Source organism: Plectropomus leopardus, chromosome 13 (assembly GCF_026936395.1).
Source record: "Plectropomus leopardus strain MGB_pleo_1.0 chromosome 13, ASM2693639v1, whole genome shotgun sequence".
NCBI lineage: Eukaryota > Metazoa > Chordata > Actinopteri > Perciformes > Serranidae > Plectropomus > Plectropomus leopardus.
Genome location: NC_142188.1, coordinates 33,687,981 through 33,714,225, shown reverse-complemented (window position 1 = coordinate 33,714,225; position 26,245 = coordinate 33,687,981). Strand labels below are relative to the sequence as shown.

General features: G+C 38.1%; 1 protein-coding gene across 2 annotated transcripts in view; it reads left to right on the top strand.

Annotated features, from left to right (window-relative positions):
• Nucleotides 1-1,067: 1,067 nt before the first annotated feature.
• slc18a2 (solute carrier family 18 member 2) overlaps nucleotides 1,068-26,245 on the top strand; it is a 46,584-nt gene continuing 21,406 nt past the window's right edge. Inside the window, exons 1-8 of one of the 2 annotated variants that reach the window (XM_088086538.1) lie at nucleotides 1,068-1,131; nucleotides 1,266-1,442; nucleotides 9,763-10,099; nucleotides 17,635-17,693; nucleotides 17,793-17,876; nucleotides 21,369-21,461; nucleotides 21,639-21,728; nucleotides 22,642-22,685. In XM_088086538.1, the coding sequence (XP_087942664.1) occupies nucleotides 1,310-1,442; nucleotides 9,763-10,099; nucleotides 17,635-17,693; nucleotides 17,793-17,876; nucleotides 21,369-21,461; nucleotides 21,639-21,728; nucleotides 22,642-22,685 (840 nt within the window). In that variant the 5' untranslated portion in view covers nucleotides 1,068-1,131; nucleotides 1,266-1,309. The other variant, XM_042502757.2, reaches the window with a different exon arrangement.

Here is a 26,245-nt window from a genome sequence, read left to right as displayed (position 1 = left end):
AACAGGCACAGATGTGTCCTTATCAAGTTGAATCAGTTCAGTAGGGTTGCAGCGGTATCACAGTTTCAGTTATACAATGGGATGGATTGATGGATATCACACTGTTAACGTTTGCTTGTCCACGGTATTTTAAAAAATGCAGCTGGACAAAGAATTTTACCTTTTTTTGAAATGTATTTTCAGAGAGAGACTTTTTACACATATTTCCATCTAAAAATGTTTTAAGGTCTCTAGTACAGCAATAAAATTTCTGTTCAACCAAACAAAAAACTTACTGGTATCATTCATTTAAATATTCGTGAAAGCCATCTGAGAGCAGTACAAGGAAAATGATATCGCTCCAGATTTTAAAGGTTCTTTTTATTACCAATAAAAATTAAACTTTTTTTCTGTGACATGTTATTTCCCAACACTGTCAAGATCAGTACTGAGCTGAAATTGTTATGGTATGATAAACATTTCAGAAACTATCACAGTGTCACCATACTACAGAATTTTCCTTCTGGAATTTCAATAACCACAAAATTTGTAACACATATGGACACATATGGATGAGATGCAGCTTTGTTTATATGATTTATCATTAACCCTTTGAGCCCTAAAAAAAATTGATTAATTTCTTTTAATAAAATGGCAAAAGGACAACGAACAACTTGGTAATTAATGTAGCACAAACTGCAAGAAATTACTAGATTTGGAGAATTATTTTTAAAAAGCTAGAGATAATTATAGAGCTGGAGAATTATTTTTGAAAAGCTAAGGACAAATGTCTAGGGGAAAAAAAGCTACAGAAAAATTGTTTTAATATTTCAAGCACTTTTCCAGCTCATTTTAACACAATTTGCCTAGGGTTAATACATTTTTCAGTAAAAATAAATCAATAGCTTAGGTGAAGTCCATGTAAGGGTATGATATTGCCACACAAAAATATCGCGATATGCCGTATCGCTGTTTTTTCTCCCACCCACTATCCAGCAGTTGTGTTGTGGATGTAGGTCTGACGGTGGATCTGACGGGGACTGAAGCTGCTGACGTCATAAAAGTTGGATGACGTCAGTAGTGGGTCCTCTCAGTAGAAAGACAGCATCTCCTCCTCCCGGCTCTGCTGCTGTTGGCCTTTGTGCATTCAAGGTAAGATCTCTTCAGCGCTGCGCTCACTGCTTCACACACCCTCAGCTCTTTGTTATGTCATGTGTGATATTTCTAACTTACCAACTGCTTCATATTAAGTTACTGAACCATCACTGCCACTTGTGTCTCACCAGGACTTGTGATCCGGTCTATTGTCTTGCTGCTCGGGAATAACACCATGGGGAGATTAGATGCGCTCCGGCAGTTTAATTTGGTCAAATGGCTCAGGGAGGAGAGACAGTCGAGGAAACTGAGTCTCTTCATCGTTTTCGTCGCTCTGCTTTTGGATAACATGCTGCTCACTGTTGTCGGTAGGTGCTCTCCTGCTTTCCTCATCTCTTACATCTCTACAGAGTGCTTTTTTGTTTTTTTCTTTCGGCGCAACAGGTAGTCCAGTTCACCAAATCTATCCAAAATATGCAAATCACGATAAGATGCCGTCTCATTAATGCGCAGTTTGTTGCCCCAGTGAGGAGATGAGCAATCCTCAAATGTGCCCAAGTACCCCATCCAACTAAAACCCACATTTCGTAGGCTGTTGACTCTGTGTTCTACAGTTTATGCGTAAAAGATGATGCAAGTGGTGCGCTAATAAACTTTTTAATTTATTATATTTAACTTTAAAACCTCATTTTGTCCGCTGCTCTGCTTTATGTGACTGAAAACTACAAGATGAGAATGAAGCGCAGTACGTGTATTAACCTCTCCATCTCCATCCTTTCATGTGCAACCTTCTAATATATGGATGTATGTATATCCACCGGAGGAGAATCCAGTAGGTGAAGTAACAATAGACAGTACGAAGGCTTTTATAATTCATCAGAGTAAATATTGCTGTGCCTATTAACCCTTTAAAACTGGATCGACATCGCTTGTCTTTTGGTGATTTCAGACGCCTTTCACAAGTGTTTAACCCTTTGCAAGTTGGCACGATTGCTTTCGAAAACATGGGGTGGGTGGCAATGCGCAACTTGGAAGAAGAAATGTTCAACAAATTGGAAAGTTCAGACTAATGTTCAGAAATAGTGATTTGAAAAAAAAATTGAAAGCTAGTGAAAAATCTCTGAAACTAAATTTAATAAACACACATATAAATTTAAGATTATTTTTTACACAATTTTAAGCACCTTTTTTAGGTAATTTCCTTAATATTTCGTCTTTGATTTCTTTTTTGTTTGTTGTTTGAGATTCTTTTTAAATTAAGCAGTTTTGTTTTACTCTTATTTATTGCTAATTTTCGGATAATCTCTTCTGAAATTGCTGAAGAAGTCAAGCCAGTTTGCCCAGGTTTCAAAGGGTTAATGGTCATTCTGTGTTTGCTCCAAAACCTATTCTCCCTGAGTAAGTGCGTAATCGCCGCGGGGTCGGGGTCACGTCGTCACTTAAACATGATAAATTAAAATTTGTCCCCTCTGATATTTGCAATGACCAATCATCAAATGCGCCCAAAAGCTAAAAGAAAGCTTCAGATCCAGTGTGTGGACCCGGTGGTTTCAATACGGTCTGATCGCACTGAGGCAGCAGCGTGCACGGCCAGCATCACTCATGCCAGCATCACTCATGAGCAGCTGACTGTGGAAACTTGCTCTGTGCTTGATTTGTCATCAAACTGCGGAGCTGCGAACCGTAAAGTTTATCACAGCATTCCGCACTGTGCGCGATGTCTGTAACGCGTGCTCCTTACCACTCTGTGCGTGACTTACTGGTTTGAACATCCAACATACAGCTGCTGATTCAAGAGGAAATACTGACAGTACGGAGAAATACTGAGTGGCTGTTGGTGTTCCCAGAAGGCGCCTCTGCAGGCCTGTCAGCTGTGTGTACGTGCGTTTAGATACAAAGAGATGCCAAACAAATACAGTCTCATTTTGCAGAGCAGCAATGCTGAAATCATCAATCATCATCAATCATTGCAATTCTGCAAATCATCATAAATAATTTACATGCATAGCCTACAGACATGCATATGTGCGTGCATGCGTGCCTGTGTGTGTGTGTGTGTGTCTGTGTGTGTGCGCGTGTGTGTCTGTGTGTGTGTGTTGGTGTTAAGTATCATCAATCATGGGGCGCCCCATGTGCAGAGGCAGTGTCCTTGCCGCAGCAGCCACAGGTTCGAGTCCGGCCTCGGCCCTTTGCTGCATGTCTCCCCCTCTCTCTCTACCCCTTTCACACTCACACTGTCCTGCTGATTAAAAGCAATAAAAGCCCCCCCAAAAAAGTATCATCAATCATAACCCATCATTTACAAGCAACAGTCTTAATATCTTTCATCAGTGCATTAAAATACCTTGAATACACATCTAACACCTTAACCTAAAGTAAGGTGGCCATGCCTTAACATATATTTGAATTTATTAAATTGATTAATTAAAATACCTTGATTTATTAATATTTCCATCAATAATCTCTTTAACCCCTTGAAACCTGAGCAAATTGGCTTGATTTTTTCAACACCGGAAAAGGGCAATGAGCAGGGAAAGCAGAAATGACCCCATATGAGAAAGGAATTATTCAAAAGTACAAGAGATTTACCGTAAAAGTAAAAAAAGAAAAAGAAAAAAAGACAGGAAAACTACCTGGAAAAGGTGCTTTAAAAATTATGATGATTTTGTCACACAATTTTGAATATATAAGTATAACAATTTCCCCTTGCTTTTTTCTTTATTTTCTTCCGGAGACAGTGTTCCCTACATTTTAATATTAATTTTCTAAATGTACTATTTTCCAACAAATTGTTGAACATCTCTGAACATCAAGTTGGTCATTGCCTTCTTCTTCCATGTTTTTGAAAGAAATCACACCAATCTGCTCATAGTTCAAATACTTAGGGTTAAGTACTTGTGAAAGGTATCTGAAAGAAGCACATATAAATGGTGTTGCTTCAGGATTCAAGCAAAGTTCTAGTTTAATGAAATCAAAAATATTAAAATGATTAAAAGTTAAAACTGAATGGACTCAGTTACATGGTAGAGGAAGCGTTCATGACTGAGAGCAGCACCAACAGCTCACTGTCATGTTCTTACAGGCTCTCACAACATTTTGTCAAGTTGTGTTACATCTCCATTCACCACACATTTCGTTAACCCTTCTACCCTGAGCAAATTGGCTTTATTTCTTTTAAATAAATGAGTAAAAAGAAAATTACCTGAAATCAGCAAAAAATAAACAAGAAACATAAAAGAAAAAAGGAAACGATGTGAAGTGGTGAATTTAAATAAAATAAAAACTGATAAATATAAATTACATACATATATGTGTGTATGTATATATATATATACACACACACACACACACACACACACACACAATTAGTTTTTTGAAAAAAATCAAACCAATTTGCTGAATGTTTCAATGCTTGTAAGGCATCTGGGCGCAGCACAAGAAAACTGATGTCGATCCAGGTTTCAAAGGGTTAACACACAGGCACTAGCTGTTTGCAAGTATTCCTGGCAGAGCTAATAATGAATCTCTTTCTGACAGATGGAAACATTTTCATCTATTTGAAAATTTCAAATTCACCTTTATTATTTATCTTGATTTTACACATTTATTTCTTACACAATATGTTAAGAAAATGTTAACTTTCAGGTTTGTCATGTGTATCATTTTCTTAACTGTTTTGATTATAATTACTTCTCCTGCCAACATTTACAGTCCAGCCATTACTTTATGATCTCAATGCTAAACATGCTAGTATTAACCATCGGCTGAAGTCATCATTCAAGAGGTGTTTACCACAGTAACCTTTGAAACAGGAAAAGATCGGTACATCAAACATTTGTTCAAAGGGAGTTGCATCATTCTTTTTGTTTTTTTCTGAGTGATCTGTATACCATGGCACATCTATACACTCCCACTGTATCGTAGGAGGCAAATAGCCACATTGACAAAGGTTTCCAGGAAGCAGCATGTGAACATTATGTGCCTCTTTCAGAAAGTCAGTTTGATTGTCAATTTGATTTTCACTCTGTCATGTGATGAAACTCAAGAAAGCAGTTTCTTTGCCATTGCCTTGTCACTTTTTTGTCATTATATAATCTCATATTTTTTTAAATTCACACAGTATCTGTTCACATGTAGTGAGAAATCAAAACAGTTAAGGTTGTTATTGTAATACCACTACTTGACCTGTATTGTCTGTGAATCACCCTGGATAGGTTTTGCTCTATGAACGTCTGTATGTATCGTTGTTTTTATTTTCTGTTACAGCAGCTGCAGCATTTGCCCATGAGCATCTTGCTGCCTGCCTGCATCATGTCATGTGCAGTGCTATATTACTCGTTCCTACACTCTAAATAGAGTTCCAGTCACCTATATTAGAATGTCAGGGTTTGATGGCACCCCATGGTCTTGGGGTTTTGGTTGCTGACCATGAAAAGCCAACTGGAGACCTTCATAGCATTCTGCTCTGAGAATCCTTCTATCCTCATTTCTTGTTGCCTCTGTTTAAAAAAGCCCATAATTCCCCAAAATACACAGAAAATGAGTAACAGTTTTCTACAGACCAAAAAATAATAAGCGTTTAATGATCAGCCCTAACGACACCGCTGGATCAGACTAAGAATCAGCTTTACTGGCCAACTATGAGTGCACATACAACACATTTGAATTGGTTTTGTGGGTTTCAATGGAATTAAATAGAATAGACACACAGCAAAAAAAAAAAAACTAGGACAACAAAGATCAAGGAGGTAAACATAAACATCTGACAACTTATGCACACACACACACACACACACACACACACACACACACACACACACACACTTATATATTTGGGTGCAGGCACGAGGCCGCAGACCGAGTGCTGCAGATAATCACAGCTGTGAAGATATCGTTTGTGATATTGCTTTTATACAACAGTTCTACAAGTGTCTTTCATTAGTTAAAGACAACAGATTATGATTGTCTAATTAATGGATTTTTTGGCTCCGCTGACACAAATAGCTCCGCAACTGCTGGAAGTGACAACTGTTGTCTAGCATGACATCAACATTTTCCTGCACGCTGCTTGCTAATCTGTGTAAACTCGGTCTGCATGTTATTGACAGACTAGTTGCTTCATATCATGAACATTTATGTGTGAGTTTTCAGTATCTATATATTAAAACCCTGTTTTGAGAGTAATAGATCACTGCCTCAGTCCATCCTTTGATCCATCTGTATGCTGGTCAGTGCATTAGGAACCTGCTCACTGATGGTTCTGGTAATCCATGGTTTCCTTGTGGAATGATTGAAATATAGTTTTTGATGCAGTTGCTTCTGTAGTTTTACAGATTAAATCCACCTCAGAGCCAGTGATCTGATGGCGGTGTACTTGCTCCAGACTGCATCGTGTAGTGCAGACTGCAGAGTCGCTCCTGTTTTGCTTGACCCTATCCTGACCTCTAATGTCATTGGGAGGATAGTTTGTTTCAAAATGTTCTCATCCCAAGTCATCATACTCCTTTTGATTGGACATTGCTTTAATTTTATAAACTTGCTTTAATTGTCATACTCCTTATGATTGGACATTGCTTTAATTGTATAAAACCTTAAAACATTAAAAATCTGCCAGATCCGCAGCTGGCTGGTGGATTTCTGCGATGTTCCAGGATGGTGTTTTTGTGATGTTACTGTGAGGTCAACAAATCCACATGCTCCTAATAATACGTCGTTACTGACTGACAGCATTTTTACCTGACGTCATCCTGCCGTGTTTCATGCAGATGCAACAGGTTCCATCCAGCTGCACTCTTAACTGACGCCAACCATCCGTGTGTCAGGCTGCAGCAGGTGCGGCTGTTTGCTGCTGTATAATTACAACATCAGACGCTCTCCAGCAGCATATCATCCAGACATTAAAGGTGGCTCTTGGCATTGGGATCTTATGCAGAAAGCACTGCAAAATTTGACAACTTCAGAATGACAATGGGCTTGTTGTAACAAGATGGCCATGGTTGCTGTTAGTCATCAGGAGGCATTTATGTTCTGCAGCCACCTCTAAAATGTGTAAAGTGGCCGGGAATGTTTACTCCCCTTGTGAAACACTCAACATGTTGCTGATCCCAGGTGCAACCTTCTTAAGGTTCACCTGATTGAAGCCTCAATCAACAATGAGCGCAGTGTCAGGATTACTGTTCTGTGAGCAGTTCAGGTGCTGAAAGTGTGTTCTGCAGTTGATTGACAATAACTTCAGATCAGGTAAGCAGACACAGGATAGCATTTTAATATTCCCACTGTCACACGAGTTCTTATTTACCGTAAATTATATGACCCCTCCCTTGTTCTTCCCAGAATTCTTCTGTTCTGGCACATCAGTAAATGTAAAAACAGGCACGTGGTTGAATGGCGCTGTCTGGAATATAAGGATTTACCAAATGTCAGTGAAAGAAAGCACATTATAGTTTCTAAAATCCCCACAGGAAACTGACAAGGCGAGATTGTCCAGTCTATTATCCAGCGCCTGTCACCCAGCCCTGCCTGCTGGTAATAATCTCTCCACAATTGCCTCGGCGCTTTCTCCAATGCCGAAATGGGCAGGGAGATGGTCTTGCTTGTCAATGCAGTCAGAATTGTAACTGGAGCTTATCTTTTTCACTTTTTCCTTGATGGTTTTTTTTCTGATGTTTACATTAGAAGGCCTCCGCTGGACAGTTAGCTGAAGCAGCAGGAGGAGAGTTCATAAAGCAGTCACTTTTCTGATCCTGATGAATGTCTTGAAGTCATATGTTATCATCATTGTCCAAAATTAATTATGAATAGTATAGCTGAAATTTGTAAATAGACTTCAATAGCATAGGTAAGCAAAAATTTTACTGACTGAGAGGCGTCTGGAGAGGTCCGCCACTGATGATGAACTTACAGTTTATAGACTCTACTGTAGCATTGTGTGCACACAGTTTTTGGTGTTGTTGAATACATTTGACCTAGATCGATCTCTCTCTCCCTAACTTTTTATCAGACTACAATAGAGACAAGAATTAGCTAGCTAGTGCGCCCCACAATCTTGTATTCTATATACTAAGAGAATGTTCGCTGGGAGAGAGTTGTTGGAATCTTTGGTGATTTGCATCAATAGCAACTGTAGAAGTCGAGTGCTGTCAGCTTGGTGTGAGTCAGACATAACCAACTGCTTTAACCTGCTGATGGAGGGATGCTGGGGACCAGGATAATCAAGGAGCATTTGAAGGAGGAGCGTATTACCACAGCTCCAGTAATTTGCTGAAGATCTGTGATCTGTTGAAGAACACAAAAACTGACATAAGATACTACGATGTCAGTGAGTTCATCCAGGTCTGAAGTAGCACTTTAGTAACACTTCAATCAGTGTAGTCAAAGCAGGCCTGTCACTCCTATTTTGCCTGTTGGTTTATCTCCTCACAATGTTTACCATAGGCTTAGCAGATTTAAGCTTCTGCCTGTCAAGAGAAGGTGAAGCAGACAGTCATTACATGATGTTAGAAAAAGTCGAATTATTGTATTATTCAGACTAAAACTGGACTTTTGAAATAAACATTAACATGTTAGTCTGACTAAAATTGTACTAAGACAAATTTCTCAAAGTTGAACTAACACACCTAGAGAATTCGGTTAATTCACTCTTTCATGTATACACCCAAACCAGACCTGAACTGGCCTAGTTGTTCTGTGCATGCTCCATAGTCCCTGCATCACGCTTTGACCCAGAAGTTGGACATCATAAACTGTAGAAGAAAGCCAGGAAAAACAAAAGAAGAAGATGGGAAGAAACCAAACTAGACAGAGGTACCTAGTAAAGTGTAGAGTACGTACAAAATGCAGAGCGCTGAAAAGTTATCCATGTTATCACTGTTCAACATGTAACCCATTTGCTGCCAGACAATGCTTCTCTGTCAGCTCTGCTAAGTTTGGGCTAAATGTAATTTTGATTTTATGTCTATTTTACTCCTAATTAGACATAAACGGCATGTAGCTTGAAACATCACCCTTGAATTCCATATTTATGGGAGAATTATCTGGTGTGCAGACTTTGTTTCCTCATAATCAGCTACATTCCAACCACACAGACAATCAAGATCATCTTTGCATCCATATCTCCTTGAGAGGCACTGTGGCAAATATGGAGGAGTCAAACACAAGCTTCCCGATTGCATGGATCTTTCTGCTGAGCTATCATGCTAGAGCCATTGTACAAGTGTTGGATAGTAAACTACTAACCTCAATGGAACGATGTGTGTCAATGTGTGCTTTATGGTGAATAAGGACAGGTGTGAGGGTGGTAATGTGAGGTGCTGACCAGTGCCTGCTTGCCCTGAGCCACAAGGAGAACAAACACTAATTGAGTGATTGATTTGTTGATCAGGGTTAATATCTGAAACTATCTGCATGAATAGATATCACTGGGGCCAAGTGACAAATGTGGATGCATTTACTTTTATTTTATTTTTAAAATGTTTTTATTGGTAATGTATCAATCTTTGATTGGTTACAAAAACACATCTTTGTTAAGGTTTTTTGTCTTTAAGGTAGTGTTTATAAATCACTTTTGAGGAAGCCTTCTGTCTCTCTGTTGACATATGTTGCAGTGATATGTGGATTTGCATTAGGCGAGTGAGCATCACTCAGTGGTTGTGTCATACTTCATTGCATCTATCTTTTCTTGCCTTTTAGTTCCCATCATTCCCAGCTACCTTTATAACCTAGATGAGTCTGCAGATGTGGTGTTGAAGAACAACACCTTGTCACAGCGGGTTCCTCCAGGTGCCTTCCAAAACATTGTGTCCTTATACGACAACACTGTGAGGACTTCAGGCTCTAACACCACAGTCAGGTCAACTGACCTGGCCCCTACAGCCCCCAGTGCTACAGAGCTGCCACAGAACTCCTCCGATTGTCCAAAGTCCGAGAGCAAGCTGCTCAGTGAGAATGTCAGAGTGGGAATGCTTTTCGCCTCCAAAGCCACTGTACAGCTGATTACCAACCCCTTCATTGGACCGCTCACAAACAGGTAGGTTTTGGTCTTTTCCACCTCTTTGTGTCTGTGTGGAGGCATTAGATGCATATTATTTAGAATGTGGAAAATTAGCTGGTTAAAGGTTTCTGTAGCACCTGGGAACATTATTATTACATTTGTAGTAGCAGCCTGGAAATTTATGTCAAAGAATAACAAGATGCAACTGAAACTCAAGTCATTGTCAGATAATCAACAGAAATCATGCATGTTTGCCATTCTTAAATCACAAGATGCCATTGATCCTAACATATCATTGAGGTAACATTCTCAATCATTTAAGGGATACTTTGCCCATTTTCAACCTGCTTTGTATGAAAACAATATGGGTAAAATGTGTGAATGAACTGTGTTAAACTTTTCTATATTTGCACACAACACACAACAAAAATTAATTGAATGATTAATTGGTGTCTTTATTTAGAACATGTAAAACAGTAATTAAAAGCATATCATTAACAAAAGAAAAAGAAATAAAAAAAAACATCATTAATTCCGAAAGGGATGTGCGAAAGGGAGTAGGAAGAAGTATAGCCTTATTTAATTCTACCCCTTTATTATGTAATTATACTGTTATCAAAAACTCTCCTAAAGAAATGCAAGGCTAGTCATACATGTACCAACGTGCACACCAAGATCTCAATCGTTACAATTTTAACCATAATATATACTACTTGTTACACAACCTTATATAAATAGAAAATAGACACTTGTGTATCTCATATAAAAAATATTAAATTATTACCAGTGCTATAGATAATATATGCATATATGTGTGTGTTTGTATATATGTGTGTGTATGTGTCTGTGTGTGTATATATATATATATATATATATATATATATATATATATGTATACACATACATACATCTATATACACATCTCCACATACATGTAAATGCATACATGCACATAAATATACACACATAAACATGATTTCATAAACCAATTAACTGCAATGTCTTTCAATATATCTGATATACAATAAACTATAACTATACTTATAAACAAAATATGAATGTACTCACATTCACACAAACAAACTGAATATTTACACTTAACTACACCCCAATCTACACATAAATCCATATAAACACCAGGTGATGATCAAAGCTCTCCTCATCCCTGTACATTAAGACAATCATATCCCTATACTCCTTTTTAAACTGGATGATGATTGGACATTGCTTTAACTGTATAAAACCTTAAAACATTAAAAATCTGCCAGATCCGCAGCTGGCTGGTTCTTGGGCTGTTGTTCGAACTATAGATCATCCTTCATTTGTCTTTGTCTTTGTCTTTGTCTCTCTCTCTCTCTCTCTCTCTCTCTCTCTCTCTCTCTCTCTCTATGAGCACTAGGCAGTGCTGATAAAATACAAATCATGGATTTGTTTCTGCGCTGCCTTATTCTTGCCTAAAATGTTTTAGGACATGTCTTTTAGTGCACTGTTTAGCAGTAATATGAAAGTTTGTGATCAAGAAGCGGACACCATATTGTTGTTCCTAGTAATAAAGGAGAGCATAAAAAAAATAGATCAAACAGTAAGACTAAGAAGTGCTAATCAAATATGAAACAAGATTATTTTACTACATTGCCTATTTCTCGCCCAAAATGTTTTCAGAAATATATTTTAACTTCTGCTTTATCTGTCAGACAAAATTGTTTGGTATGGATAAGCTGCCATAATGTTTTCTGGAGGAATAACTTAAGTCGCCCACTAGCTTTTATTGGCGTTAGTGAGGAGCAGTGCATTCTGATAGCTGTAGTTTTTCTACCTCTTGTACAAAAGTGAATGCTACAGTCCTTTCTCTCCCTCTTTTTACAGGATATAATGTTTGACACCGAACTGTGATTTTAATGCCCAGCATATTTTCCCCTGAGACATACCATTAGGACTAAGAACAGTTATTCTTACAAGGGGTCCATGCAGCTACACTTGTTGCTCAAATCCTGTTAGTTTGTTGTTGTTTTGTTTTGGGTTTTTTTGTTTTGTTTTTTTTTTCTTTGTTTGTTTTTGTTATTATACTTTCTTCCTCCCTTTTATTCACCACTAGAAGTGTTTGTGCAGCAAACATCATAAAATCAAATTCACCCAAATTATCTGCTGGAATGCAAATTCCATCTGTTACTCAGGCACATTAAAATGAAACTCGTTGACCTCAAGGTGGTACTGTGACAATCAAGTTTAAATGTTCATGTATCATTCTGAACTCATCACCACTTTTTGTGGCTTCCCAAAACTTTGCCAGGATCACCTACAGAGACCTTCAGTGATCTAAACTCTTTGAGGAAAATTTCTGTACTTCGGTCCATTTTCTAATAATTTTTTCGTTTAAACCTTCAAATTAAATTTTACATAAATCAAAACTGGCTAAAGTGATTGCACCAAAAAGAGGTGAACCTGTTTCGATACTAGTTCCAAGCTTTGCTACGCAGTCTTGGTACATTCTGTCAGTGGAGAGCGCTACAACATGTTTATATCTCGTAAACATCAACAGGGACTCATACAAAATCCATTAGGGCCATGACTCAGTCCATGCATAAAACATGGTAATGATTAGCTTATTTCAACACATCAAAATTTCTAGACATTTCATTTTCAAAACAATAAATAAATAAATAAATAAAATAATTAAAATAGTTAAAAAATCATCCTACAGAGCTGAATTTTTACTAGCACATACACTGAATTGTGATAACGTTTTCCTCACATAAGCCCATGATCAATTCAGAAGTCACTCTATACTTTTCAAAACATGCAAAAATTAATTAACATCTATATCTCCACGAGTCTTTCTTCAAATGCTACCAATACTGATGCAGACATTCTTTGGATAGTAGATATCACATGTTTCAAAGGATGAGAATGCTTTATTTGTCATTGTAGGCAGAGCATACAACAAAATTATGAGCGCAGCTCTACTTGGTACATACAAATATAAAAAAATAAATAAAAAGTGTAGCAGTTATTAATAATTACGTTAGAATTTGGATTTTGCACTTGTTAAAGTAAAAAAGGGCACCATTCTCCATTTAGGAGAAAAATTTATTTTATATTATAACAGTTTCAAAACATGTTATCACTTTAATCAATCTCACAATCTGTACCATTTATCCTATATACATTGATCTTGTTTCTCTCATGAAATAATATCGACAGACAACGACTTGGTGATAAATGTAATATTTTATTTAGGCTTATAAAATGATGAGTAAATAGAGGGAGGAATGTGGCATATGATGAAATAAAACAAATGAAAGGGAACCAAATTAATGTTTATTCAGGTGATGTAAATGATTAATTATGGATGATAGTGGGTAGAAATATGTGCCCGTCTAAAGCGTGGATGCGTGCTGAATGGTAAAATAGAATTTAGAAATCTGGTATCAAAGCTTCGCTATACGATATCAACTCTGATCACTAGAAGATGTTATTCTGCCTACTTTTGCCGACTTGGATAAACTTCTCCGGGGAGGTCCAGGTAGTCACTTCGCTCCAGTGGAGAGTTGCGGCGCGTCTTCCAGACGAGGTGCCCCGCTGAAAGGCGGCGTCGGCCAGGCAGGTGGAGTCGGTGTGCAGCGGTCTTTAATTGGCCTCGGTGTCCGCCTCAACGAACCGGTAAAAGTCTTTAAACAAAGTCTTTAAGGGCAGGCAACGGATGCTGACAGTTTGTGCAGCAGGTGTTGCTTCTAGATCCGTGGCAGAGTTGACGGCAGATCGCAGAGTGTCCTTCCAAATTTAAACCTCGCAGAAATAATCAAAAGTAGTGCCGTTGGTCTGATAAAGCCACTTTAAATTAATATTTTGAGTTTACTTGAAATGAAATGCAATAATGTCTTTACTGACCAAAAACTGGTCTAAAGAAAAGCATCAAAGAGATTTAAAAAGAGAATGGCTTCAAAAGTTAAAGTTCAGTAAAGCTCTGGTGAGCTGTTGCGGCTCCTCTTGTAAAATTGAAGAAAAAGAAAAAGGGTGTAAGCGAGGATACAGGAGAAGTGCCGCGGTGAAAGGGAAAATAGAAAGAAGCTCTGAGCTGAGAGCTCACTAAGTTTTAATCTATGAATTTTGTGGTGCGAATGGGAGGCGGGGTAGTAAACCTTTACACCGAGCGAACATGCAGCGTTGAGTTTTAGAGGACCTGACATGATATAGGAGACATTTATTTTTCATAGCTACTTTGTGCTGAATTACTCAATTTGACCCTTTACATATAAAGTCACGTCTCTCATCACCACGATGGTCCTATTGCAGTAATTACAAACACATGCTAGGAGACCTAAAGTCAACTATGAATGTAACACACAGCTTTGAAGATCCTTGGTTTGACCTTATTAAGTAATCACACATAACATAACGTTGTCCAATGGACTGAAAAGAACTTGGTAATTAGGCCTACTTGGATTTAGGATTACCGTTTAACATTATATAATGAATGTAAAACACGATAAAACTATACAGTTCATTACGAAGTTACGCATAACTAAGGCCCCTAGATGGCAGTATGGCTCCATCACAGAAAAGGAATAAAATATAATTTTACCTAACTCCCTCATATTATTTTTCACATCCTTGTGTCAAAGAAAGGTGATAAATGATTGTTCTTGTATGTCTGAATGGTTCCTGGAGTTCATTTGGATGTCTTGACACCCTGTTGTGAACTAGAATAGACCCCACAAAACTGTCAAAGTGTCAAAGGCTGACACTTTTTGTGGCTTAAAAGCAGAACCTGTTTGCAGATGTCAACTGGGGAGTCTCAACAAAGTTAATTTAGAACCCTCTGCTAACTCCTCTGGGTTCAGAAAACAGTTTCTCTTGACGTGTCCCCCACTTGTATAGGGAAAGTTAAGCTCTGGAGTTCCCCAGAGGGAAAATGTAAAGACCACGCCAAGGCAGTCCACTACTACTACTACTTTAGCTTTCTGCTTTGGTTTGTTTTGACTCAGTTGGTTGCTGTCACATTTTTATCTGTTATACACTGACCTCTCAGTGACATACTTTTTATACTGGCTACTTCACAAAATGTCAGTTGTAACAAATACAGCGTATCCACAGAAAGCTTTCTGACTTCAGTGTTTAGCTCTAATGAAGCCATGCGGGGAACATATATTGAATAACTATATGGAAGGCCTTGTGTGGCATGTGATAGAACGTAGGGTCTGCATTTTGAGACATGAAGCAAGAAATGTTAAAAAGAAAATACAAAAAAGAACACTGGAGAGGAAATAATGTCATTTAAATCAGAATGACAAAGAACAGAGCATCATAGTATCATAGTATCATAATTTATCAACGAGTCCTTTCGGGCCACAGAGGCTTCCTGCTAGCCCAGGGCCAAACATGTGCTTCAGATTTCCCCTTTTTGTTTGGAAAGCTCAAAATAACAATTATGCTCTTATCGAATTCAACATCTAACAGAAATTGAAGATATACAGATTCTTTTTTAAGTTCCAGACAGGATAATCAAATGATGCGTATGTCAACATGTTTGATATCATGTAGGTTTTGAGGGTGTAATGTCATGTCAGCTGCAACAGATCCAATCCTCCTGAATCAAATACAGCACAGTTCCTGATTATGTGTGATCACATGTATGTGCATGTGCATCTGTCTTTTTTTCATGCATGGCTGGCTGGATTATTTATTCAGCAAATCTGAGTGTGATAATCGTTGACACATGTTGATCAACCTAAACACCTCTCAAAGTATACTTGTCTTAAGACCTGAAACTGTGTGTGAAAGAATCATCAAAGGGCACCTCGGGTTCAGCAGTACTGTGTGGTTCAGTCATCATGCTGTGAAAAGCTGCATAAAGCACTAAAAGTTTATGTGCTTGATTGTAATTCTGTTGGGATCAGTCAATTCAGCGGCCCTGGACAGATTAGGGCATGTTTTTTCAAATCTTTTACAGACTGCACTTTGATGATTTATTTGGTCGAGCATCTGATATTGCAATCACTATAATGAAAATACAACAGCAAATTTATGGCAAAGGAGAGACCATTATTATTGAATTAGGTTGAGCAAATTGGCTGGATGTAATATCTGATATTCCTCTTCTCTTATGATCGTCTCTTTTTTATTTTTTGGGTTTAGTCTTTCCATTTTCTATGTTTTTGTTGTTTTTTTTGGCCACAGGTTGAGTGGCACCTACATTCCTGGAGGAGAGTAATAATAATGGGCCAAAAACAACAGAAACTTTCTGAAGATTAAAACCTACCAGAACAGAGCCTGTCTGAAGACTTGAGCAGAATGTAAGATAGATGTGTAGGGGAGAGAGGTAGTGTAGATGCTCCAACATTACTGGCACCCACCTCAAAAGCAATATTTAGTGGCTCAGATGGGCACTCAGATATGGTGTAATTGAGGCGAGGAACATTACCGGTTCTTAGTCACCTTCCCTCCTGACAGAGGACAATACAAGGCAAGTCAAGCATGTCGAGTGTCTACGGGGGAATACACTAGCTCTGATGTGCATGACAGCTTTTAGCATTTTAATGAAACACAATGTTGTCATCCTCCTCCGGTTAAAATGTCAGGCTAACAATTGTAACTGGCAAGAAGGTGTCATGCAAATGCAGAATTTCTACAAATGCTTCGTGTTTATGGTGTTACAAGACATTTTTTGCTTTGCAATTTATTTTGATTGTTTTGACCTTCAGGTTATGCTTTCATATTGCTACATGGTGGTGCCGCTTGCTGTTTTGACACCCCATATACAGATGGAGACAATCTACACCAGGGACACTCAACTGGCTTTGCATGTGGACCACTTTTGCAAAATGAAAACAAGGCCAGGGGGCAGTCTTAGCAAGTCTCCAGGATTTTAAGACATTTTTAGGATTTTAGGGCATATCTAGGGTTTTAGGATGTTTCTAGGACTTAAGGGCATTTTTAGGATTTTAGGATGTTTATGGGATTTTAGGACACATCTAGGATTTTAGGAGGTCTCCAGGAATTGAGGACATTTCCAGGATTTTAGAACATTTCCAGGATTTTAGGAAGTTTCTCAGATCTTAGGACATTTCTAGGATTTTAAGGCATTGCTAGGATTTCAGGACATTTCTACGATTTTAGGGGCTTAGCTAGGACCTCTGTCCAAGGATGCAGGGCATCTTCCACTGATACTTTTTTTATATATATATATATACAAAAGCCCTATTTTGATGCCGCTTTATGCTTTCTGGCACCTTATGTATACTAAAAGTACAAAAACAATTCCCAGTGTGAATCACTTTTATTGTGAATTAGCACACTGCCGTAAGACAGATTTGGCCAGCAGGCGATACCTAGAGTATTCATGATCTACATTACCATACTGGTCCTTGTTGACCAAAGCAATAGTGGATTCAAACTGGCAATCAGCAGCCCTCCAAAACAAATTTTCTGCAGGTCTCACTACTTTAGAAGGAGACATTATGAAAGGAATGAAGCTTTTTATGTCATGTACTGTATATTTGTGTAGACATATGTGACTAATTATATGCTTACTGCACAAATGTAATGTCTGTCCTTTCTCTTTGTGTCTTTAGAATAGGATACCAGCTTCCCATATTTGCAGGCTTTTGTATCATGTTCATCTCTACAATCAGTAAGTTCCAGACATGTCATCATTATTAGAAAATCAGATCGCTTGGATCATGTCTGATGTTCCTTTGTCTATATTTCTGTTGTTCTCGCTGTTGTGAAGTGTTCGCCTTTTCATCGAGCTACGCTCTGCTGTTTCTGGCCAGATCTCTGCAAGGTGTGGGCTCCTCTTGCTCCTCTGTGGCCGGTAAGACCTCCCTCTCTCTTTAAAAAAAAAATATTTTTTTAAATGTATATTTTAAGAAATATGTGGCATAGTGATACAGGAGTGATAAATCATAAAAAATGGAATTTTAAATAGTAAAGAAATATAAAAATTGAAATTAAAAAAGAAACAAAATAAAATTCATAGGATATCTTGCATCATAAAGTTAATTCCATGAAAAAAAAAACTGACAACTGGTTCATTTAAGTCAGAGGATACCTTTTAACAACAAAAGATATGATACGATACGATGCAATATGGTGCCATAAATGCACACACACACACTATTGTGTATACCCTTGTCGAAAAAGAAAAACATAAGTACAATTCATATCACGTTATTTTAGTTATTAAATCTGACAGGAGAGTCATTGGAAAAATTGCATGTTTCTTCAAAGATATGGACTTGATTTCTAATTATCATGGTCATTTTTTAGGGCCCGATCACCGAACGGTATATTTACTAGTCATAGTCGTGCCACCAACTGGCAACAGGAAGTAAGCCTTGAGGGACAGTTACCATTGGATTTGAATGAAATTGATGTGGTTTGTACAATAATGATGTACAAAAAGATGACATGGAATTTGTCTCTCCTCCACTGCTGGAAGCTGGAAGCTGGCAGCTGGAAGTACTACACAATGTGAAATAGCTTACTCCAGGGTTCAAACTCTTTGCGTATATTATGCGACTTTTACAGAAATACACGATCTCTATAGCTGGAGTCCCACCAGTACCCCAACATACATGGGGGTGCGAAGGCCCATTCATCACTGCTTGTAGCTTTAATTATTATAAGGGCCCGAGTGCCAAACGGTGCCAGGACCCTCTTGAAACTGATAGAATTCTTCTTATTTTTATTATTATTATTAGGGCCCGAGCACCGAACGGGTGCGAGGACCGTATTGAAATCCAAGGAATTATTATTAGGGCCTGAGCACCGAACTGGTGCGAGGACCCTATTGAAATCTAAGGAATTCCTCTTTTTCTTCTTCTTCTTCTTCTTCTTCTTCTTCTTCTTCTTCCTATAAATGAATTGCCTTTTGGGGGGCATTATCATACTCAAAAACTCATGAAACTTTGCAACTTTATCAGGTCTGGTGAAAATTTTGATATTTTAAGGGTCTCAGGTGCAAATTTAAAAAAAAATTGCTCAGAAGCAACCCCTATTACATCTGTGTAACACAGCCCCGCCTCTGCTTTCACCTACATTAACCAAATTTGGTAGGCACATGTAACACCCCAAGACAAATAAAAAAGTCTCTTGGACCCATACGGTATATCCAACAGGAAGTCGGCCATTTTGATTTGAATTTGCAATTTTTTCACGTTTTTGGCCATTTTCAGGGATCATGTTTTTTACATCTTCTCCTACAGATTTCAGAAATTAAAAACATCTTCTAAGAAGGAGTCGGACACCAAAAGTTATTAAAATCGTGAGTTTTTGTCACACCGTGTGGCTGTTATGGGGCCAAACATCAAATCATCACACAAATCACGTGTTCTTCTTTGATGTGTATCTCCTACAGGTTTCTCCCAATTGACTGTGGTCAATGACACCTAAAGACATGTGACATAAAAACTGATTTTTCTCACACTATGTGGCCGTGACTTGGTTTCCAACTTTGATGTTTCACCATGAAACAGGAAGTTGTTGTAACTCAGCCAAACATCATCCGATCTGCCCAAAACTTCTTATGTTTGATAAGAGTCCCAGTCTGAACATATCTGCATGGCTCAATTGAGTAATCATCAAAGCGCCACCTACTGAAGACAGGGAGTTATATTATTAATATTTTGATGTGCACCTCCTTACAGGTTGACTATATTCAGCTCAAACTTGGTAAGAAAAGTGTTGAGACCTTGAAGATGCCTGCTTGTGATTTCAGAGCTTTTTCATGAACATTGTTGCCATGACAACATGGTCTTAGCCACCAAACAGGAAGTTGTTATAACTTCACTTTGCATCGACTGATTGGCCCCAAATTTTACAGGTGCGATCAAGTCGCAGCCCTAAACACAGCAACATGTCAATTAGGTCTGATAATCACAGCACCACCAACTGGAAAAAGGAAGTAAGCCTCTTAACACAACTATACTTTGATTTACATGACATTTACATGGTTTGGTCTACAGATGATGTGTTTGTCTGGCCTCTAGCGCCACCTAGTGGTCACAGGACGTATTACTGCATATGAAATATCTAACTGGATTGATTGAATTGAAACTCTCTGCCCGCTTGTTCCGAATTTCACTGAAATGAAAGATCCTGGGACATCGAAAGTTATTCAGTTTCTGGGTTTTCGTCACACCATGTGGGTGTGGCTAGGTTTTTGTAACTCAGCCAGACATTGTCCAATCTGCCCCTAATTTCTCATGCTTGATGAGAGTCCTGACCTGAACACATATGCATTGCTCATTTGACTTATCAGCATACCGCCACCTACTGGAAACAGGAAGTCACATGATATATATTTTTAGGTGCATCCCCTTTCAGGTTGACCACATTCAGCTCAAACTTGGTAACAAAAGCTGACCTTCATGATGCCTCCTTGTGAAGATCATATGTTTTCAATGAAAGCCATTGCCATAGCAATGGAGTATTCGCCACCAAACAGGAAGTTGCTGTAACTTTAGTTTGCAATAACTGATTGGCCCCAAATTTGACGGTTGTGATCAGGTTGCAGCCCTGAGCACTTCAACATGTGATACTCAATGCACCACCTCCTGGCAACAGGAAGTATACCTTGTAACACAATTATCCTTTGACATACAAGAAATTTACATGGTTTGGTCTACAAATCATGTAGACAATGACTTACATTTGTGTTGTTTAAGGCGCCACATAATGGTCCACATTGTCTGCATGCATTTTCCGACTTTCACTAAAATTAAAGACTGGGACAGTTGAAGTCACGCCAGTAACCCCGACTAACGTGGGGGTGCGAGGGCCCGTTCATCGCTGCTTGCAGCTTTAATTCCATTTGAAGTTTTTTTTAGAACATCCTTCCATTGAATGAATGGATGGATGGATGGATGCATGGATGCATGGATGGATAGGAAAACATAGAAATGAACTCAAATATAATCATACATAAAAGAAGCAGTGACGAATATGCCAACCTCTCATCCATGTCAATATGAGTTCAAGTTTATCACGCACAGGGAGGCTATTTGTCTCTTAATGAACTAAGATGCATTATTATGGCAAACACCACGTCCTGCTGCAGACTTCATGTGACCAAAACGTGAGAAAGACTCCAGCCAATCACCTGTTATAACACTGCTCACACTCATATGTGGGTCGTTTGCTCCAAAACAGTACTGATTCTACTTTTAAATAAGAAAGTCGTCATCATCATGGAACTAGCTACCTCAGCACTTATGTTAAATAGTATTTACTGTATAAGTGTTGTAGGATTTGCCGCCCTGTGTCAGCAACTGTAAAAACAGGATCTATATGTCTGTGTTTTCAGGGATGGGAATGCTTGCAAGTGTGTACACAGATGATGAGGAGAGAGGTCACGCTATCGGGATCGCTCTGGGAGGTCTGGCATTAGGAGTGCTAGGTGTGTATCCACATAATGTGTCTGTAAAGTCACAACTGACAAAACATCAGTTTTACATGTTGAGCTAACATATTTATTCATTAAGATATGTTTGCGAGTAACTGAGGGGGAAAGCTGCTGTAACTACAGCAACTATGAAGTTGATTTTTCCAAAAATGACCCATGTGTCCTTCACAGTTGGACCCCCATTCGGCAGCGTCATGTATGAGTTTGTTGGAAAGACGGCTCCTTTCCTGATTCTGGCTTTCCTGGCTTTGTTTGATGGAGGTATAGTTATATTGTTTCTTACGTCCAAATGAATAATAGTAAAAGGCCATGGATACATGCACACCAATATTCCCTTATTGTTATGAGTATGACAATATTCTGAATTTGATGTGGCTTATATAACAAGCATATTTCCATGAAATACTTGAAATTAGGCTGTTTTCAGAATTAGCAATATCCGACAGAGACATGTGGGATATGCCCCAATTATTTGGGTTTTAGAAGCAGTATTTGGGCATGTATACAGCAAATATGGAATATGCATCTCAACTGCTGCAGTTTGCGACACACTGCCGCTGGTTGTTTACAGTCGGCTCTGTGTGTTGTAATGGATACCTTGTACACAAACCAACTAGCCAACAGTTTGCAAAGCTGTGGTGGAGATGCATGTAAAAGAAGGAATCCCACATTTCTGTCCAGAAACATTCCTGCTTTTTTATGAAAGACTACTGTTTTTGGATACCTGGGGGAAAAAAAGCAGCAAAGCCCATCTCAAGAAGATGGTTGCAGGAAAGAGAGTCCAGCTAGTCAGCCACCACTAGGAAACTGTGAAAAAAAAATCAAAGTTTTAATGCAAAGAAGCAAAATGAGAAGCAGCTCCAGCTCTTCTATTTCTTTGTTTTAGTATGATAAATGACATGTGAGGGCACATCATTAAGAGAATGCACAGCTGCATGTAAACAGGAGTATTAGTGGAATATTAATTTTCATTAGACATGTGAACAGCTTAGTAGGAATTTTGTCTTTTTTAAATTAGAGCAAAAACCGGACTATTGTAAACATGTTCACTGTAGAAGGAATTGTTTAAATGAATGAATTTTGTTTAAACAACATGATTTCATACATTTTGAAACAATATGTATCTTTGAAATGAAAGGAATCCATTAAGTGTATTCACTGTGTGTCTCTACAGCTCTGCAGCTCTTTGTTCTTCAGCCCACCAAGGTGGAACCAGAGGTGTGTTGTTTGTTTTTTTCTTTGCCTTGATAATTCATTTCCTGAAAGTGATCTTATTATTGAGGTGACCTTTCCAGCTGCAGAACATGTTAAAGACTATGTTTTTTTAATTGGATAGTGAATACAGGAAGTGTGGAGAGAAATGGAGAAAGTGGATGGCACCTAACAAAACATCCACGGCTCTTGGTAAACAGATAATGGACTGCACTTACTGAGTGTGATTCATAAAATGTTAGTCTGTGAGTAGATCTGCGCATAAAACACTGTGGTACTAAAAACCTACAGCAGATTTATGAACACTGCAGGATCGTAGGCATGTGTTTATGTTCATGAATGCCAATCAGTCGTAAATTGACAGCACGCTCCTGCTAGTCAGCACCTAGCATACATCCTTGCCCATCAACAGCCAGTGAGCACCAAATTAGGAGGGGGCAATTACAATGCATAGGTGCATCCTGTCCACCTGTGTACATGCTGCTAACAAAGAAAGCGAGAGAGGTAAAGTAAAATTTTTCCGATGCTGAGATAAAAGTTATTTCCAGTTGTTATTTCTCACTTTTTCCGCTGGCATGAATCGTGTTGGGCTCTCACCGATTTAGCATTATAATTATGATTTTATTTTATTTTTTATTTTATGGAACTGTTGTGATGCATAAATGGCACTTTAACAGGAGTTTCACAGAACTGAATCAAGACGGAAAGAGATAGGAGGCGTGGGGACAGAACAACAGAGCATGTTAAGAGCTGGGGGAGCGGGGATGCACACAAGAGAAGGATGGAAAATGAAAGAAAGAAAAAGAGAAAGGAGGGCTGCAAGATGACTTGGTTGGCAGTGTTTGTTTCCTGCCTCCCCAGCAGTGGGAGAAAACTAAACATAACAGAGCACAATATGAATTAAAAATTGTAATTTCTAATAATGACAAGCAATATTTCTGTGCATTCCTTTTTTGACACAAGCACTACCTGCAGTCAGAGGCAGCTGTAGATTCCATTAGTACTTAAAAAAAGATCAGAGCTATTAACATATTCATAAATGCTGAAATTTCCTTCTTTGAAACATTTTACACACAAATTCGTGCTACTGGTGTTTCATAAATGAGACCCAGTTTATATATAGCGCCTTTAACACTGATGCAAAGTACTTGACAGTGCCTGACATTCACAAAGGTAAATAAGGACACTAAAACATTTATGTTCCAATCTTAATTTCAAAAGCAAAGTTAAAATAACTAGCATCAAATTATGTATGTGAGCATAAAAAACCTGAAGAGCAGCAACATAATGAAGTGTAATTGATGAAAGTAATATTTTGTCAGACTTTTGAATGGCTCCATTCTCTGATCTGTGGTGTCGAGTATCATTGAGTCTGGCTACCAAGAGGTGTCAGGCAACAGCCAATTAGAAGGCTATTTGAAAAATTTATAAGTAAATGAGAATTAATAAGTGGATATTTTTTGACGACAAAGCTCATGAGTTGTAATGCAGGCGGTAAAAAGCGAAAGAGCCCATGACTGTCAGCCATATTTGTCTGTTTCTCCATGTTTGTTCCTCAGCATGGAGTTTAAATGCAGAAAAACTGAAAAAGAAATTTCATAGTCAATAGTCAAACACTCAGCAGTTTAAAGGTATGAACTGAAATGTGATGCAGCTTTGTAGGTGAAATATCAGTGTTCAGCAGACTTGTCTGATTCACTTTGAAACCTGGAGCAACATCACTTTCACAAGTGTCTCATCATTTGAATGCTGAGCAAATAGGTTTGTTTTCTTTTAACACATGGGGAAAGATGCAATGAGCAACTTGGCAAGAAATGTCCTGCAAATTGCAAAAAAAATATTGAAAATTAGATAAGAGAATGTCAAAATTTCCATAAAACTATATAATTATCATAATTATATATCTAAATTATGTTACACAATTATTATTATTTTTAAGCACTTTCATTTCCTTTGTTTTTTTTACTTTCCTTTTTACTTCCTTTTTCTTTTATGTGCTGTTTTTCTTTTCTTTTCTTTTTTTCCTGCTAATCCTGGGATATTTTCCTGTAAAGATGCTCGTTGCCTTCTAGCCATGTTTTTCAAATAAAGCAATTTGCTAAGGTTTCAAAGCATTTGATGATTCTTTTTTTTTTACTTATTATGATTTCTTTATGGGAGAATGATCTACCCAACCGTAATGTGGGATGCTCTGGAAATTATCAACATGTCTATAACTGTGCTCACAAGATGGCTGGGGTATATGTATTAATGGCTCTTGAAGCCAGTCAGGATAAAGAGGGTGAAAAGCACTTGACAGAGGCCTCAGTGACCTCATTAAGAGAAAAAATTTTAACACTAATTAATGACCCCTTCAGGAAAAAGAGAGAGAGAGAAAGAATACTCTGTTGCTTGAACAGAAGTTTAACATAGTGGCTGAGATAAAAGAAAAAAAATATCTGTTACTGCAAGCAAAGCCAACAATAGAATCTGTGTCTGGTCATTAGTGCATTCTTTCATTTTTTCAATGTAATTCATCATCAGGTATTTCTGAGAAATGTCCAGCAGCCTGCTTGGATACTTTAATAAGGTTCCACAGAGACTTGAAGCAAGACACAATTGCCCCATTCAGTTCAAGCCAAGCTGTATTCGGCTCACTGTTATTCTCTTTGTATTGAGCAGGAAATCCCATTTTCTGTTTCCTGTCTGTAAGGTGTTTGACTTTTCATTAGCTCCAAATAACGGGCAGATTCTTTTAGGTCATAGACATGTTCACTAGGATTTATTATAGAAGGGAGTCTGTCTTCAGAATACAGACTGAAATTTCATTTTCTTCTCATATTTGAGTTATTTTTATGCCTCTGTGCTAGTGACAGCTGAGGTCTGAGGCATCATGTTTTTGTGTTGTCTGTCATTCTCATGAACGGGATATCTCAAGAACACTTTGAGGGATTTTTATTTTTTTTTCAAATTCGGCACAAACCTTCACTTGGAGTCAATGATGACCCGATTAGATTTTGGTTATTATAGGTCAAAGGTCAAGGTCAATGTGACCTCATCTGTCTCGTTCTTGTGAATGTAATATCTCGAGAACACCTTGAGGGAATTTTTCCAAACGTGGCACAAATGTTTGAGTGGACACAAGGATAAACTGATTCTATTTTGGCGGTCAAAGGTTAAGCTGACCGTGACCTTACATTTGTCTCATTCCTGTGAAAGTGCTGATTTTCTTCTAATTTGACGCAAACATTCACTTGGACTTAACAGTGAGCTAGAATTTGATGTTTAGAGGTCAATGTCACTGTGACCTTGCATGAATGTTTTTCTTTTGAATATGATATCTGAAGATGACCTTGAGGGAATTTCCTCAAATTTGGCACAAATGTCCACATGGACTCAAGAATGAACTGATTAGAATCTGGTGGCCCTAGGTCAAAGGTCAAAGTAACAGTGACCTCATACAATATGTTTTTGGCCATAACTGAAGAATTCATATGCTCATATTTCTCACAAATATCTCATAGGATATAATGATGAAGTTCACTTTACATCTTAGAGGTCAAATGCTAACTGGGACACCAGAAAAT